This window comes from Macaca mulatta, chromosome 13 (assembly GCF_049350105.2).
Source record: "Macaca mulatta isolate MMU2019108-1 chromosome 13, T2T-MMU8v2.0, whole genome shotgun sequence".
In the NCBI taxonomy this organism is placed as follows: Eukaryota; Metazoa; Chordata; class Mammalia; order Primates; family Cercopithecidae; genus Macaca; species Macaca mulatta.
In genome coordinates this window covers 60,260,518-60,278,530 of record NC_133418.1, presented here as the reverse complement: position 1 = coordinate 60,278,530, position 18,013 = coordinate 60,260,518, and the positions used below count along the sequence as shown (strand labels likewise).

The 18,013-nt window shown below is 43.5% G+C and overlaps 1 protein-coding gene and 1 long non-coding RNA gene across 3 annotated transcripts in view; one reads left to right on the top strand and one right to left on the bottom strand.

Moving 5' to 3' along the window:
- LOC114671954 (uncharacterized) overlaps positions 1-2,444 on the bottom strand; it is a 152,012-nt gene extending 149,568 nt beyond the window's left edge. The window contains exon 1 of one of the 2 annotated variants that reach the window (XR_013402758.1): positions 2,079-2,444. This is a non-coding gene — a long non-coding RNA (uncharacterized LOC114671954). The remainder of the gene's footprint in view (positions 1-2,078) is intronic. The other variant, XR_013402757.1, reaches the window with a different exon arrangement.
- On the top strand, positions 2,075-9,462 carry LGALSL (galectin like). Its single transcript, XM_015112578.3, has 5 exons — positions 2,075-2,135; positions 2,899-2,970; positions 3,151-3,239; positions 3,891-4,068; positions 6,314-9,462. Exons 1-5 carry the CDS (start codon positions 2,100-2,102, stop codon positions 6,455-6,457), a joined length of 519 nt encoding a protein of 172 aa, XP_014968064.3. The 5' UTR covers positions 2,075-2,099; the 3' UTR covers positions 6,458-9,462.
- The last annotated feature ends 8,551 nt before the right edge of the window (positions 9,463-18,013 follow it).

Genomic DNA, 18,013 nt, shown 5'->3' with positions numbered 1-18,013 from the left:
GCCTGGTATATGGCAAGCACTCGGTATTTTTGTATAATAAGTGCTCACTATGTGCCCAATACTGTTTTAAGGAAAGCATTTACTTAATCCTCCCAATAACCTGAGATAGGCATTATTATTATCATCATCATCATCTCTGAGTATTAACAGATGAAGAAACTAAGGCACAAAGAAGTTTAGTAATTTTTCCAAGATCACATAACTAGAGAATAGTAGAGCCAGAATTTGAACCCAGGACACCGACTCTTTAACTCCATCACATATTGTATCACCCTTATTGTGTCACTCAGTTAATGACAAAGAACTGCTGCACTTTAATGCTGCTTCTCTATACCAGACTCTCAGAAATTGATACATACTAAAGTGTGCTTTCAAATGTCAATAATTTCCTATAAGTGCCTAATATTTTAAAATATAATAAAGTGTGATTTTGAGCTAAGACTGGTAAACAAAGTGTGCTGCAGCCACAAGCGTGCTGCGCTTCAGCCTCTAGTTCGAGAACCACTTCCAGAGGATATGACTGAGGCTTACAGGCGTGTGTAGGTAATTCTCCCTGCTCAACTGAGATTACCATGATTAGCTCTGGTCCATAAAGGGAAAACTAAGACACAAAAGCCGCAGTGATGTTCTAGGCCACACAGCCAATTGCAGTGACTAGAAAGAAGCCCGGCGGCGAAGGTAAGCTGAGATGGCGAAGGTGAGCTGAGATCGCGCCACTGCACCCCAGCCTGGGCGACAGAGGGAGACTCCGTCTCAATTTAAAAAAAAAAGGAGCCTCTGAGGGGCCCTCTGGGACTGCAGTACACACATGCTCCCTGCTTATTAGTGTAGAACGCCCCGGTGATTCATGCAACGGAATGTTTCAGCCAAGGATGTCACCTAATAGAGGATATGTTGATACAGCTTTATCTGAGAAGTTACATAATCATCCTAGTGTGGAAATGCCATAAAGGAATTTCTGGCTTGAATAAAAGAGGTGTGTATCCCCTGGGAAGTACTCCATGAAGGGTATGAGGAGATTTTCAGTGAGAAGCTTACTACCCTAGACTGGGCAAGTGACTTGTTAAAAACAGGGCTCAATGGAGGCTCCCTGAGGACAGTGACTGTGCCCAGTTTGATTTGGTAAGGCTTAGACTCCTGTCCGAGAGAGTCCAGGGAACCCCAGACCTGCCTGTCCTTCCACAGGGAAGAGAGACCTTTCTGTTTCTAGCCTCCTGGGATAGAAAGGTCCCTACCTTGAGTCCTCTCTGCTTCGTTCTTTCAGGTCACACATTTATTTCTGCAAGCCTTCAGACCTTCCATTCTCTTTCTGCCCTAGAGAGCAGAATGAATCCTTCCCCCGATTTTGTTGGAATTCTCTGAAAGAAATCCTGCCGAGTCTCCCACTCTGGAATACCACCCCCAGCACCCAGTCTTCCCTCGACCTCGCCTCCCACCGCCCCACCAGCCCCCAGGACGTGGCAGGAGGAGGAAGGAGGCTGGAGGGAGTGGCGCCGCCGGTGGCACGAGCACCTGTCACCTGACCTGCTCGGGCCCTTACTTCTCCAGCCCCGGCCCTGCCCACCCTCTGGCCGGTGTGCGCCGACAGGGTCCCCGCCCTCCCGGACCGGGACAGGCCCGTCCCTCCCGCGACGGCCTCCGCCACCGTCCAATGGCCGAGGGGCAGGGCCCGCTGAGCAAGCCGCGGCAGCCCCGCCGGGTCCCCGCCCTGTTCCCGGTTCCCAAGCCGGGCCCCGGAGGCCTTTAAATGCTGCCCAGGGCCGACGCGGCACGGCCCTTGCCACCTTTCTTGGTCGGGCAGCGGCAGCGGCAGCGGCAGCGGCAGCAAGCAGCAGCGTCGGTCCAGGTCCGGGGCCGTTCCGGGCCGCGGCGAGCACCTTGGCCCTCGCGGCCCGCGCTGCCTCCCTCCCCTCCCCTCCTCCCAGCCCCTGCCTGCCAGGTCGGCGCCGGGCCCCGGGCGTGCGCGCGCGCGCCCCCTCGTGTGTGCGCGCGCCCGCGCCAGCTCGGACCCGCGCCCCCGCCCCCGCCCCGCGCAGGACAGCCCCGGGATCCCCGCCCGCGCGCTGCGTCCCACGTACCCCGCCGCGCCGGGCAAGAAGATGGCGGGATCGGTGGCCGACAGCGATGCCGTGGTGGTGAGTGTGGCAGGGCGCGCGCGAGGCGCCCCTCCCCGCCGCCCCGCACTCCGCTGCCGCCTGCTCCAGCAGTGCTGGGGTGCTGAGAAGCCGCAGGCCTGGCCGGCGCCCCCCGCGTGGGAAGGCGCCGGGTACCTGTTAGCAGCCGCCGGCTGCGCGCGGCCGGTGTTGGGGGCTGGAGAGGCTCCCGGGCTGCGGGGCTCTGGGCTGGGGAGGGAGTTTGGGGAGGATGGCGGGGTGGGGGCGCCCGACAGCCCGATCTGTGCCGTGCAACCGCCAGCCAGGTGTGCGCGTGGGTGAGTGTGTCCGGGGCGCGCGCCCCACCACCGCCCCCGACGTCCCGGGGATTCCCCCTTGGAAATGGGTCGGCGCCCGGGGCTCCCGAGAGAAGTTGAGCACGGCCGCTCCACTTCAGCCACGTCCCGGAGGACAGGCCTGGCCCACCGCGCTTCCAGAAGCGTTTGCGGTTGAAGAGGGGCCTCCCCTCCTCCGGCGTGGGGCTCTGGCTCCTCGGTGGACCTCGACCTTGATTTTGATCTGGATCTGAAGGGTCTGCGGATCTTCAGAAGCTTAACCACCGGGTGGAAAGGATGGGTTTTTTTCGGGGGTTATGAGATTATCTAAGAAACAGTGAAGAGGCATCATCGGCAGACACTGTGTGCGTGTGGAAGACTGCTGGATTCCACCACATCTGTGTGGGTTCTTCCTCCAGCCCCCCAAAAAAGAGCCCATGGAAAGCCAATCTGTGTGCTTCTATTTTTAGAAACTAGATGATGGCCATTTAAACAACTCTTTGGGCTCTCCAGTTCAAGCGGACGTGTACTTCCCACGACTGGTAAATGGCTTTGCTCTGTGTTCTGTGTCTCTGCCTGTACCCTCCTCCTTTCTCGTTGCTTTTTAAAATTTTATTCGTTTGTTTATTGCATTTTCCAATGGGTCAGGCCTTCAGGATCTGAGGTCTTGGCTCTTCCCTAACAGGCTGTGAAACTCATTTTTCTTCTCCCACCCTTTGCAGATAGTTCCATTTTGTGGGCACATTAAAGGTGGCATGAGACCAGGCAAGAAGGTGTTAGTGATGGGCATCGTAGACCTCAACCCAGAGAGGTAAGGCAGAGTCTTTACAGAACTATCAGGCTGTGGCTGAGCCCTGCCCACTCCTGTTGTGGTTTAGCACTCCTCCTCTTCCTCTCCTTGTGCACAATGTTGCTAGTTGCCAGTGCCAAGAAAGTACCATGTTCCCATGAAAAGAATGTGTATGAATCCCAGCCATCATTTCTCCAGACAGCTATTTATATCAGAGATTATAAATATAGGCCTACATTTTCTCTTTGACCCTTAGGGAGGCCAAAGGATTTTTTTTTTTTTTTTTTTTTTATGGTTTTGAAACATGGTGCCAGAAGCAAGAACTATCAAGATGAATAAGAACCCAACTTAACATTATTTCCCGTGGTCAATTTCTGTGGCTGTTTTTGAGAATTCCGAAGTGGATTAAGACATAGATGTGTGGTCGCTTTGGGGTATTTGAAATCGCTAATTTTAGTCATTTTCAGCTCCACCAAAGTTTTCACCAGAGCTTGCTTTAGGTAACAAAATAAACTGGTTTGACTTACTTCTCCATAATCTAACCTCTCTTGAAGAGTAGTGGCCTCTTAAAAACGGGCAAACCCAGAGGAGGAACAGGAAATATAAGCACCTGGGTCATTTTGAAATGTTTTTATATCCAACCCTGAATCAATGAGATGATTTTCTTTTCAGCTTTGCAATCAGCTTGACCTGTGGGGACTCTGAAGACCCTCCTGCCGATGTGGCAATTGAACTCAAAGCTGTGTTCACAGATCGGCAGCTACTCAGAAATTCTTGTATATCTGGGGAGAGGGGTGAAGAACAGTCAGCAATCCCTTACTTCCCATTCATTCCAGACCAGCCATTCAGGGTGAGTACCTCGAGTGCCTCGGCTCCAGCCACTGGCAGGGTGATAATGTTCGACTTACCTAGTGTGTGCCAAGAACACTTGAAGCGGCCAGAATTTTTGCATGTCCAGGAAATTTGTCACCCAATGGTGAAAAAAAGATCAAAAGAGCTCTGTTTGCTGATGTAAATTAACACTTGCCATAGTAACTGTTAGTTCTATTCAGCTCACACATTTAAATAGACCCATATTTACGTGACCAAATTGTTAAGAATAAGTAACTTTTCTATGTAGTACCCAACATATAGTAGATACCTACCCCCAAATATCTGATTGATTAATCAATACTAATAAGTACCCACTTATTAAATATTAATAAATATTAATAAGGTTGAGAGCTACTTATTAGCTCTCAGCCTTATTTGTATGACATTTTAAAGAATATGATGATGATCATTTCATTTTCTCTTGTTCCCTTTGCTAATGAGGCCATGTTTGTGTCCTTGTTTCCCGCTCTGGATTAATTAACCGCAGTCTATTTCACGGTTACAGACTGGCTGACAAATTCCTTCCCTTGGGACTGGATGAATAAAGATTTGCTCCCCACTATCTTTTGGGCAGGAAGCACAATCCAAACTTTTCATTCAGTCAAGCAGCATTAGCAGCACCTTCCTCTATGAAAGGCAATGCCAAATAAGAGATGCAAGTAGTGGCACATTGGCTTGTGCCTGTAATCCCACCACTTTGGGAGGCTGAGGCAAGAGGATTGCTTGAGCAAAGGAGTTCAAAACCAGCCTAGGAAACATAGCAAAAACCCTGCCTCTTTAAAAAAAAAAAAAAAAGATTAGCCTGGCGTAGTGTCACACACCTGTAGTCCTAGCTATTTGGGAGGCTGAGACGGGAGGATCGCTTGAGCCCAGACATTCAAGGCTACAGTGAGCTGTGGTTGCATCACTGCACTCCAACCTGGGTGACAGAGCAAGGTTCTGTCAAAAAAAAAAAAAAAAAGGAAATGCAAGTAGTAATGGTGTTGAAAAGGGGTCAGACCTAGTGATGAATTGTCATTACACTTTCACATTACATCACAATAATGACAACTCAGTTAAAAGCTCCATGTTACATATGAGCCCAATAAAACAGAACTACACTTAACTGGTTACCCTTCATCTAGAAATTTTCAAGTGCCTCATGAAGAAGTAATTATTTCACTTCCCTTCTTACATTCTGAGGGGAAAATAAGAATCCATGATTTTTGCATCAGTGGTAGCATTGAGATAGTTGCCCTTCTAGTTATAGTCTCTGGAAAGCACCCTTGACCCATTCTCTCTCCTCACCCCCTTCTCTAGAATGGTGATGTCCCCTTGGGCTCCTCTTGGTGAGGATAGTTTCTCAGTGATGAACCTTAATGCATAGCTCATGAATGTGAATAACCACAGCTTCTGACTGCCAGGAGGAATATAATGCTCCCAACAACAAAACTGAAGTGAAATAGGCCTTTCTTGGTGATAAAATTTTAGTAATATGAATTAAATGTGACTAATAGCACATATGGAGCCTCCTTACATGGTGAACGCCAATGCTTTTAATAAACCCATCATAGCACACTACCAGTAATTAAACTTTATGGTAAATTACTTGAGGAAAAAGCTTTTACCTTATGGAACCGGTATTTCTGTTTGACTCAACAAAACCTTGTTAATTACATGTTCTTTGTCCAGTGGTAATTACTATGTGTAACCTTCTCTCTGCCTTAGTGCTTAGCATATTTTGAGTGTCCAGACTATTATGGTCTGCTACTAATGGATGCCAGTTCTGCCTTGTGAGGGGCCCTTCTGAAGGTGGAATAGAATAGTTCAGGGGATGACAGTGGAGGCATTAAGTGCCATATAAACAAGTCTATGCTACTTTACATCACTTTCTGGAGTATAGGCAGAAGGGAGATATGTTAAAGGAATGCAGTTTTAAATCTTTAAAAGGTATTATATTGAATAGTGTAGAGCAATGGTTCTCAAAGTGGGTTCTCTATTCTAGCAATATCAGCATTACCTTGGAACTTGGTAGAAACACACATTCTTAACACCTACTGAATCAGAAATTTTGGAGGTAGAGCCCAACAATCTGTGTTCTAACAAGCCCTCTGCAGGTTTCAGTGCATTCTAATGTTTGTGAACCACTGAAGATACTGCCTTTTTTTCTCTAAAATGAAGTATTATTTGTTTTCCCCAGTAGGGTTCATTGAAATTGTGGACTATTATTTTGTTTCTTCCAGGTGGAAATTCTTTGTGAGCACCCACGTTTCCGAGTGTTTGTGGATGGACACCAACTTTTTGATTTTTACCATCGCATTCAAACGTTATCTGCAATTGACACCATAAAGATAAACGGAGACCTCCAGATCACCAAGCTTGGCTGATTTAAACCACCTCTATTTCAAATAGGATCACGTGCCACAACTGTCTTGACTGTTGGTCTGGAAGAAGTGTCCTAGCAAGATCTGGACACTTAAAAAGAAAACAAAAACAAATGGCAAGCTTCACTGTCTCTTCTTTTGTACAGTTTAAACCCAAAATGACAACTTCAACCGTGGTTTGCCCTTAAGAAGAAAGCTGTTGGGACAAAGACACCGAGCCATTATACCCAGAATAAAATAATACATTTATGCTGGATTTTATTCAGACCACACTAAAATGGATTTGTGATGATTTGTGATTTGGTAGCAAATTATTCATCTTTTCAAAGCAAGGCAATGCTTAGAAACAGAAGTGCTAAAGACACTTGAAAAGCCAACAACAACGGTACAGTGAAATCAATGCATTTCTGCGCTGAAGTGGAATTGTGTAGCACAACCAATATTTTAGTCAGGGTATTTACATAGAATGTAGGTTGTTCAAGATTTGACTTTTTTTTGTTTTGTTTTTGTTTTTGTTTTGCACAGCATAATGTTAATTCAGATTGTTGAAGCTTTCTTGTAGTTATTTATTTCACTCAATGTATGTATTAGAGAACGAACAATGTCTCAAGAACAGCAAGTTATAAACTTTTGAATGTATAAATATCTTAGGTCCTAGGGGAGAAAATTACATATTACAATTATGAAACTGGTGAATTTCTGCTTTAAAGAATTGAGATTCTCCATACCCCTAAACTTAGGATCTCTTGATATAAATTGCTGTAAGTGCTTTTGGGAAACCTTTACAAAACCATTTTGATAAAACTGCTTTTCAAGTTATTGTTGGTTATGTAAAATTCTATTTACATTGCTTTTTCTCCTTACTGGGAATTAGCACAGTATTGGCTTCCTTAAGACTAATTATTTCTCTCTTGATTTATATAATAGCTCATTAAGTTGTTATTAAATTAATCAAAAACACAAGAGGTGACTGCTTAGACAATTTTTAAAGCGACTATAATATAAACTTTTAAAGGAATAATATGAAAATGACTGTGGAATGCAGTGTAAAGCAGAAGCAAATGGCCCTGAATAACTTACTTGGAAGTAATTTATATCAACTTAAGCTGTTAGCTCATTGTATAACTTTTCTTATGTGACCCTCACCAATATCCCTAAGTAATGCCTTTGGAAGCTTCAGAGTAGAAGATGCTTCCTACTGTGTTGGCTCTGAGGAGATAGTAGGATTAGATGGGATTCAGATTAGGAAATGATCCAGTTTATCTGAAAGGTTAACTCCCAGGACTCCAGGTCTTTGAATCCAGCCAGTAGAGTGAATGCTTCCAATTAAGCTGTAGGCGTTTCCCTGCACTTATGGAACTGATCAAACAGGGTGACTCCAACAGGAGGCTGCAGTACTGTAAATGTCACCGCAAGGCAAGGGATGCTTAAAGTCCTGGGTTCTGGACTTTACAAGCTACATTGGCCCTGGAGGGAGGGACCCTTGGCATTGCTTTGATCAGATAGTGAGGGAAGACAGGGTTCTGGGGTGGGGGTGTATTTATATATAATTTAGGTTTTGTTTGTACAGCATACTGTGTCTTGCAATGACACATCCTTGTCCTGCTTTGCTTTTCTGAGTTTTTTTTTTTTTTTACACAACATGCAGAGGCACTGAAGTGACCATGTCATTTTCAAGTGTCAAGAATGTAGACAGTGTTTCAGTACCAAAGTCTAAAATAAACAAACTAAAATTGTGAATTTTTTATAGGTGATATATTTGGATTCTTCTCAACTTTGAAACTGTTTAGCACAGTTCCATTGTGTTATATAAGAAGATACTGTATCCAACAAGACTGGCTGTATATTGAAAAGCTTTATGTACCAGCCAACTTATTTAACCATATTCAGCCTGTTCCGTGGGGGCTGCTCTGTGGTTCCAGGTATTTTCAAGCCTGTGATTAACTTCTCATGGCTTGTCACTTCAAAGTCCCTAAATTTTGAGAAGTGTTTGTATAGAGACTTAAAGGGCACCTTGAAATAACATTTGTGGGAGTTTTGATTCAACTTATGGTGGAAGAGCCCCATAGGAAGACTCTTTTGAGTGGCCAACCATTCCCACCCACTGCATAATTCAGCAGAAACTAGAGGAGCAGGGCGTGTAACTGATTGGAATTGAGACTCTTATTCTGTCTACCTATCAGCTAACTCATTAGCAGCCAAGCCCTTAGGCAGCTTAGTGTGAAAATACAATGTTAACTGTTTGTTTCTCTGTGCGGTTAGTGGGAACCTCTTGGATAAGCCTATTGGGATTAATCTAAATGATGTGATGATTTGATTCAGGTATAGCCCAAATTAGTAAGGGGCTTTAGATGTAAACTGGAAACAGTATTCACACCCTCTCCTGGGCCTGTGAGGTCTAAGGTGAGAATTTCAGGATAGAAAGTGCAATTTAAAGCTTCCACAGGAAAGTATTTGGGTATGTGAGGAGTTATTTCTGACCAGAGCCCCAGTTCTGCAATAACCAAAACCAAGGAGTATAAATAACAATCAGACTCTGGGGGAATAGAAAGCAGGCTTTAGACAATCTGTCCATTTCTGCAGTAAAATTGGAGTGAGTGTGTATATCTACTTAAAACCTAATAGAAGTGACTTCTACTTTTTGGGCTATGCCAGAAGTATTTTTAAATTATTATTTAAAATTTTGAAGCCCCATTTCAAATCTTGCCAACCTTAGTTCAAAACCCCCTGAGACATCGCTTTTATAATTGAGGATTTGTTAAAACGGCAAGTCATTTCATTTGTGTTAAAAAGAAGATACCCAAAAGGAAGGAGGGAGCCCTGTTGCCTTGAGATAAACGGCCTTGGCATTTTCTGGCATTAATGTAGAAATAATGTTCCTATGATGACATATTTTCAAAGAAACACTTTCTTATTTACTGCGTGGTGTAAAATGTTGCTAAATGTGTTGTTACATTATGTCACTGCTGAAAGTTATTTGCACTATAATAAAGGAATTTTCTACAAAACGGTTTCCAGTTTCTAACATGCTACATTTGGCGCCAGGTATAATGTACTTAGCATAGACTCTAAGGCCTAGCAGTGATTCCTCACTTTCACACTTGTGCCTCAAGATAACTTTTTCCTGCATTCCCCACACTGATAAACAGAAGAAAAGTGTCTCAGGGCCCTCAGAGATCTAATAACTTACATTGTGAATGGTAAATGCAGTGGGTTCCTTTAATGTATAATTTGCCTACAGCAAATTCACTCTTTTGGTATAAAGTTCTGAGTTTTAACATATACATGTAGTCATGTAACTACCATCTCAATCAGAATATGGGATCATTTCATCATCTCAAAAAATTCCTTTGTGCTACTCCTTTGCAGATAAATTTGTCCCCCATTCCTAATCCTAATTAGGCATCCACAGAGCCATTATCCCTCCCCATAGTTTTGCATTTTTTGTAATGTTTTCTTAAAAACAATCGTATAACATGTAATCTTTTAGAGTTGGCTTCTCAATTTGCATAATGCATTTGAGAGTCATTCTTGGGTATATCAATAGTTTTTATTGCATTCCATTGTATAGATATACTACAGTTAATCCATTCAGATGTTGAACGATGCAGTGGGTTTTTATCAGCAAATACAATCTTAGCACAATGTAGATACAGAAACAAGATTGCATTTCTCTTGCCTTCTCTTTCGTGTGGTTTGAATGATTAGGGAAGAAATTTAATCTCTTGGCTATTCAGCCTACAGATAAAACTGTATGGCTTATAGAAGTTTGCCCAACTTCTGTCATTGCTGGGTGACAGATTTACTCACATGCTATATCTAGGGCCCTTTTTATACCTTAATTTTATTGATCCCATCTTTTTTTAGAGTGCAGCATTGTGAGGCTGGTTTGCTGCTTCCTCTGTCACAGCTTTTGTAGTTAAGTACTGGCAGATGAGGCCTGTTAAGGTAGGGACAGTTCGCTGAGGCTGTTGGACAAAGATAGGAGAGCTTCCCTTGCTCCCTAGCCTGGTTAGGAATGCCTCTTGGGGGATGTGACATTTTACTTATGACAGCATTTTGGATTAGATGGCCTGGAAAATATATCCGTAATTGGAGCCTTTGAGTACCACGAACCCTTAAGGCCTTCATTCATTCAACAGGTATTTATTGAGTTGCGTCACTTGGATCCATCAGTGAGTATAAAAGACAGAGGTCTCTGGTGGCTTTAAACTTTAGTGTGATTAGCAGGCAGATAGCTCTCCCGTTCCCCCAACCCCCAGGAGATTTCTGTTTCACCAGGTCTGGAGTAGGGCCCAGAGGTCTGTATTTTCAAAACCACCCAGGTGTGGTGGCTCATGCCTGTAATCTCAGTACTTTGGGAGGCCAAGGCCAGAGGATCATGAGAAATATACCAGGAATTTGAGACCAGTCTGAGCAACTTCGGGGGACCCCATCTCAATTGAAAACAAACAAACAAACAAATAGGTGTGGCAACACATGCCTATAGTCCCAGCTACTCAAGAGACTGAGCAGGGAGAATCGATGGAGCCAGGGAAGTTGAGGCGCCGTAGGCCATGATCATACCACTGCACTCCGCCCTGCAGTGACAGAGCTAGACTCTGTCTCAAAGAAGAAAAGAAAAGAAAAACAAGAAGCACTCTGGATGGTATAGGTGGTCCTGGGTCTCCTGAATCTTAGATTAAATGACGCTGCCTTTGGGAACTCCTAACTGTTGGGTTGTACAGGCCTTGAGATTCCAATCTATGGATATCATTCTGTGAAAACTGCATTTCAACACAGGCACATCCTTCTCTGCCAAGATCCTGCAACTATCATTACAACATTACAACTATGTGTCATTGTCCTTGACTTAACTTCTCTTCTCTAGGATTTCTCTATCATTTCATTTGCTCACTTCTGCCTCTACCTCAAAAATAAAACACTGTAGTAAAAGAAAGTTTGCCTTTCAACTGAGTCTTGTAAAAATCCTCCTTCTTTGGGTTGGTTTGGGAACTAGATGGCACTTTGACACCTATTTTAAATAGCGATTGCCCCTAGAAAGATTAAAGTTCTTGGGGAGGCCTGTCTTCCTTCTTGGTAAATATTTCAATTAGTTATTCACTGAAGAATTGTCAAGGTGGAACTCAGTTTTCTCTGATGCAAGTCCACATGGTGGCTTACAGCTTGTAAAGAGGCAAAGGGCAAGCAGCAGTGGCCCAAGTGAGCTTTCACGGCACTTTAGAAATGAATTTGAAGGCTTCCTTTCACAGGAAAATGCAACTGAGTGTGTACATAATGTTGCATGGTTGCCTCGAGCCACTTGCTTCCAAATCACCAGATTAATTTCACAACGATTTTTCACACACACACACACACACACACACACACACACACACACACACACACAAAATCTTCTGCATAAGGCAGAGACCTGCCTTGCAAAACATAGACTTCATAATTAATTAAAATGGGTGTATCTAAGGTACAGAAACAATACCCAACCTAGAGAGCAGAGGAAGAAATAACCACTGACTCTTTCTCTTGCTTTGATACACCCTTCCATGTCCCAGGGAAAGATGGTGACTGGATGAACAAACAGAGGGTGAGGAGGCATCATTGTTTGATAGGACAACACAGACAGTCCCTAAATAATAGGCCCTGGGAAGCTGCAAGCCAACCACAGGCCTTGGGGATGATGTGGGGTTTTGGGGGCCTTCCAAGCTTTCCTGAGTCAGAACAATAACAAATGTTTGCTAATAACCCCAACACATCCCTTTCTGTCAGTATTCTGTTATTAATTCTAAAACGACAGATGCAAATTATCAAAGCTTACCTAAACAGTTGGGATGGGAACAGGAGGAAGCAAAGTGGTGAGTCTCTGGTGACAACAAGGAGTTGGGAATGGGGCGTCCACGCCTCCTGGATTTGTGATGTGTGCTCAGGTTGGTGCTTTAAACCTCCAGCCTTAACTGACCTCCTGTGGGAAATAAGGACTGCAATGCCACTTGTTATGGTGAGCTTGGAGAGCCAGAGGTGACAGCAGGTCATGCAGGAGTAAAGCATTTCTTACAGCTAATAAAGCCAGAGTTTAAAATAATCATGACACCAATTTCCATAATAATCCTCCACAGTTTTATAAAGAAACAGTGTAAAAACTGCTAATCCTTAAGACTATGCTCCAATTCACCAGAATATGCCTTACATATAATTTCACTGGACTCTCATTTTATTTAAAATCTAGCCAAAGTTAGCAGTGTATTAGGCAATATTTAGAATAGCATTTGTAAAATATACTTAGGGATTTTTTTTACTCTAAGTTATTGCAGCTGTTCCAATATTAGAAAGCACAGATTTCTCTTAATGCAATAACAACGACCTTTAGCTCAGCATAAAATGATATTTAGTGTTATAATAAAAAGTGAACAAGGAAGAGATGCACCAAATGATGAGAAACTGCTGAAAACATTTTTTAAAATGAGAATCTTCATGTAGTAGTGTGGTCTGTTACTCTAAGATTCTAATTAACCATGTATCACACATTTTTTAAATCCTCAGATTTAAAAAAAATCATACACACTATGGAGCACAAGACCACAGTCTTTTATTAGAAGAGGTTGGAAATGGATCTGCTCTCACAGGGCTCTGATTACAGTCGACACTGGGGTCACCCCACAGGTTGGTTTGTTTTAAGGCAACTGACTTTCTTTTTGGTTTTGTAAATGATGTAAATCCTTGACATGAGAGTCCCCTTACAATCCTTCAGAATTAAGTACATAATTAAAACAAATTAAAAAACATATCTGTCTGGTTAACCATAGCCATCGTTTCTCTCTCCTGTGAGAGAATCACTCATAACTGGTGCCAATGCAGTTAGATGTGAAAGAAGCACTGTATCTGAAGGCATATTAGACATTGTGGGGTACCAAACAGGGAAAAGACACATACCATTTACCCTTAAATAATTTATGATTTAGCTGTAAAGGCAAGATGTGTACATATAAAATACACGTAAAGATGAATGTCAATAGATAATTAGAGTCAGCCTGAGTAGGCAGAACATAGCAAGCTACAGAAGTTTGGGGAGGACAGAGCTTGCCATGTCTTGGGTGATGGGGGTAGGTGGGGAGGGTCTAAAGCAATGGTCTCCAACCTTTTTGGCACCAGACACTGATTTTGTGGAAGACAATTTTTCCACAGACAGGGAGGAGGGGGGGGATCGTTTTGGGATGAGTCAAGCACATTACATTTATTGTGCACTTTATTTCTATTATGATTACAGTGTAATATATTATGAAATAATTATACAACTCAACATAATGTAGAATCAGTGGGAGCCCTTGTTTTCCTGCAGCCAGACAGTCCCACCTGGGGGTGATGGGAGACAGTGAAAGATCACCAGGCATTAGATTATCATATGGAGTACACAACCTAGATCCTGCACATGAGCAGTTCACAATAGGGTTCACTCTCCTATGAGAATCTATTGCCACTGCTGATCTGACTGGAGGTATCTCAGGTGGCAATGTGAGCAATGGGGAGCAGCTGTAAATACAGATGAAGCTTTACTCATTCGTCCACCATTCACCTCCTACTGTACGGCCTGGTTCCTATCAGGCCACCAACTATTACTGTTCCATGGCTGGGGACTGGTCTAAAGGACTTTAGCCGTGTTTCTGAGGACCTAAATCCCCTTTGCATGTTTACAGGCACAAAACTCACTAGTATATACTAACTTCAGGTTTGATCTATGGGGCCAGGGTTGTGTTTCCTAATGCTCGGTGATGTGGTTGAAATTCTAGCCTCCCAAGAAAAGAGTTCAGGGAGGAAATTTATGTTCTTTAATTGCAAAACACATAGGTCTCTGGTAGAGAGCAGACCCTTCCTTGAACAAAGCCTGGGGCAAAGAAAGGCCTGCTTTGTGGACTATCTACAAGGAATCACATCACTGAATGTACTCAAACTTCAGCTCCATGCATTTATCACCTAAATATAGAACAAAGCAAAAAACTGTTTAAATACTATATATGGGTGCCATGGCTCACACTTTAATCCCAGAGATTTGGGAGGCCAAAGCAGGAGGATCACTTGAGGGCAGAAATTGGAGACCAGCCTGGGCAACATAGCAGGACCCTATCTCTTAAAAAAATAAATAAATAAAAATAAAAAATAAATTAAATTATCTACATGTGGTGGCACATGCCTGTAATCCCAGCTACTTGGGAAGCTGAGACAGGAGAATTGATTGAGCCCAGGAGTTTGAGGCTGCAGTGAGCTGATAGCATTCCTGTACTGTCTCAAGTAAACAAATAAATAAATACCACAGGGACAATTCCACCTGTCACTCCATTGAAAGAGAAAGGAGCCCAAGAATGGGGAGGTGATTCAAATGGGCCTTCAGTTGGTTCTGCTTCCTGGGTCTCTCATGGTTAAGCCCTTTATCTCCCTGCAGTGTTACGCCAGTGTACAAAGATACCATCAGTATTTCTTATGCATGGCCCCCAACCAAAAGCCAAATCTTTCTTCAGCCAAAGAAACAAAGATCTGTTGACTTTTGTACCTAGCCCATGGGTGAGATGGGCTTCCGCTGTTTAACCTGAGTGGACAGTTTCCTTGTTTAATCGTAGTAGCCAGCTCCTAGATAGCAGAATTCATTCTATGAGCTCTGGCTCAAGACACAGCATTATCCACTAAAACTTTCTGTGGTGTTGGAAATGTACTATAATATCAACTGTCCAGTACAATGGCTACCAGCCATATTTGAGCATTAGGGTGACTAAGGAACTGAATTTTCCATTTTATGTCATTTTAATCAACTTAACTGTAAGTGGCCACATGGGGCTAGCATCTACTGTACTGGCAGTGTGGGTGTGGAACATCAGGAGCTGCTGGGCTTATGTTTGGTCTGGACACTCAGAGAATACCAGAGGCTGCAGAAATTCCTTATTTAAACCCAAGTCATGCTCGCCTTCAAGGTCAGAAAAGGCTAGGTGCTTTCTAAAGGCCAGTGGAGGCCTAGTGGGGTAAAACACGCAGGTGCTCCTGGTAAAGAAGTCATCCGAAGGGAAGAAGTGCTCAGGCAGTTTGATGCAGGAAGACAGGCAAGTTGAGAAGGAAGTGGCAACTCTGTGGTCCCAGGCCCTGCTCAGTGGAGCCACACTTGAGTGCTAGAACAAGGACGTGGCCATAAACCCCCTGCTAAACCCCCTGCTTCCTCGTGAACCCCACTCCCTGGAGGATGAAAGGGGAAGGTAGTGGCAGATGGGCAGCTTTCCTCAGTCTTGCAGCCAGCCTGCATTTCCCAAGCTGTGTGTAAATGCTCAGCATGGTGCTGGGCAGCAGTGTTGGCAGCTGCAGCAGCACCTACTCAGGCCTGCTTTTAACAACCTCTGTACAGCTGTCAGCAGTGACAGTGATGCCATCATCAAGCATCAGGAGTATAGCTGTCTATTTTGGAATTATAGTGATGATCAGGAGCATTTATTTATTTACATTTTTATGTCCAAACCATAGGTGGCTGGTCTCCTATGAACAAGCCTTGGATTCACCTGAAGCCAACCCAGAAGAAGGATGTGGTGCTTTGCTGAATCCTCAAGAAGCAAAACTACTCCAGAAAGCGTTAGGGAACAAGGAATTTTACTATTTTGTGGGAAGAAGTGCATTTTATCACATACCACCCAAGAAACTAGGGCATAAAAATTCCTGTTAGACTTTTTTTTTCTCTTCCAAGTTTCCCTTAGTTTCTATTCCCTCTCAGGGCCCTCTTTTAGGCAGCTTCTAAATATCCCCCAGCTCCCTTCCTTATGCAGAGCTATTTGGCCACTACGAGCTCCCCTGGGGTTTTTTTAAAGCATTCATCCTGCATGGGCCATTTTCCACCATAGGGGAGATTTGCCCCTAAGAAAAGTAGGATTTCTCTATCATATCATTTCATTTCATTTGTTAGTTTCTTTAACACCCAGCCTCAAGTCCAGAGGAACTCAAGGCAGCAAAAAGTGAAAACACCAAGACAGGTGAGAAGGAAAAAGGCCAGGCACCTCCTGGTGCTTTCTAGTCTCAGGACTCAGGTTTAATGTCCTTTCTTCAACTTCCCCACCTTTATCCTAAAGTGTTCTCCTTTCCTCTCAATGTTGTCTCCTCTGTATGCTTGCTTAATATCCATCTCTCCCATTAGATAATAATTTCCACCAGGACAGGTACTATACTAGTCTTACTCTATTGCATCCTGAGCACCTAGCATGACATTTAACACATAATAAATAACAAATAAGCCAGACATGGTGGCTCATGCCTATAATTGCAATACTTTGGGAGGTGGAAGTGGGAGGATCGCTTGAGGCCAGGAGTTCAAGACCAGCCTGGGCAACATAGCAAAACACAGTCCCTTCCACCACCTACAAAAAAAGTAAATAAATAAACGTTGTTGAATGAATGAATGGTAGCCAAGATGTGGTACTGGTTATATATCACTCTGCAACAAATTATTCCAAAATTTAGAGGCTTAAAATGATAACAAACAGTTAAGATCTCACACAGTTTCTGTCAGTGAGGAAACCGGAAACAGCTTAGCTAGGTAATTGTAACTCAGGATCTGTCATGTTACATACAGTTAAGCGATCAGCCAGAGCTGCAGTCACTTGAAGATTTGACTGGGGCTAGTGGATTCACTTTTCAACATGGCTCATTCACATAGCTGTTAGCCACATGAAATTCTCCACAGAACTGCCTGAGTGTAGTCACAACATGCAGCTGTGTTCCCCTTAGGGACTGATACAAGAGTGAACAAGGTAGAGGCCGCAATGTCTTTGATGCCCTAGCCTCAGAGGCCACCCTTCCACAATATCCCATTTCTTACATAGGTTACCCCTATCCAATGTGAGCAGGAACTACACAAAGGTATGAATACCAGGAAGTGGAACTGTTGGGAGCCATCTTGGAGACCGGCTACACAGATGGCTAATTCTTGCAAATTCTCAGAATTATTTGAGTGGTTGCAGAATTCCTAAAAGGTAAATGACAGTGGAGCCAGAGAAATGCTGTTCATGGCTATTATGTTTCCCTGGTATTACATCCCCCACCCCCTACTACTGTTGCCTGAGATTAGTGTTTCCTATAGAATGTCTTCACTTGTACATCCAGATCCTCAGAGTAAACTAAGACAAAGAGAGCATGAAGAACCCAGAAATTCCTAGCGGATTGAAAATAGCAAAATTCCATTTATGAAATATGATGACAAAGTCTTCCTAAAATTATGGCAGAGGGTAGAAAATCAGTTCTTATTGGGAACTTCAAATAAGCATAATTGTATTTAAGAAAAGTATTCGCTTTTTTTCCAGTTTAGAAAGAATATAATTACTCCTCAGAAAATGCGTGAGTTTTCCTTATTTGTCTTCAAGCTGGTGTTTGGTTTTAATGGAATTGGATAGGAAGATAGACTGAGGTAGCAAAATCCATTGCTAGCCTGCATCAAAGGGCACAGACTCAAATGCCTACAAGGGGGAAGCACGTGATATTAAAGAAGTAAAATGGGCCACGTGGGCAGCTGCCACCCAGACCTAGCCATTGTTGCCATAAATAAAT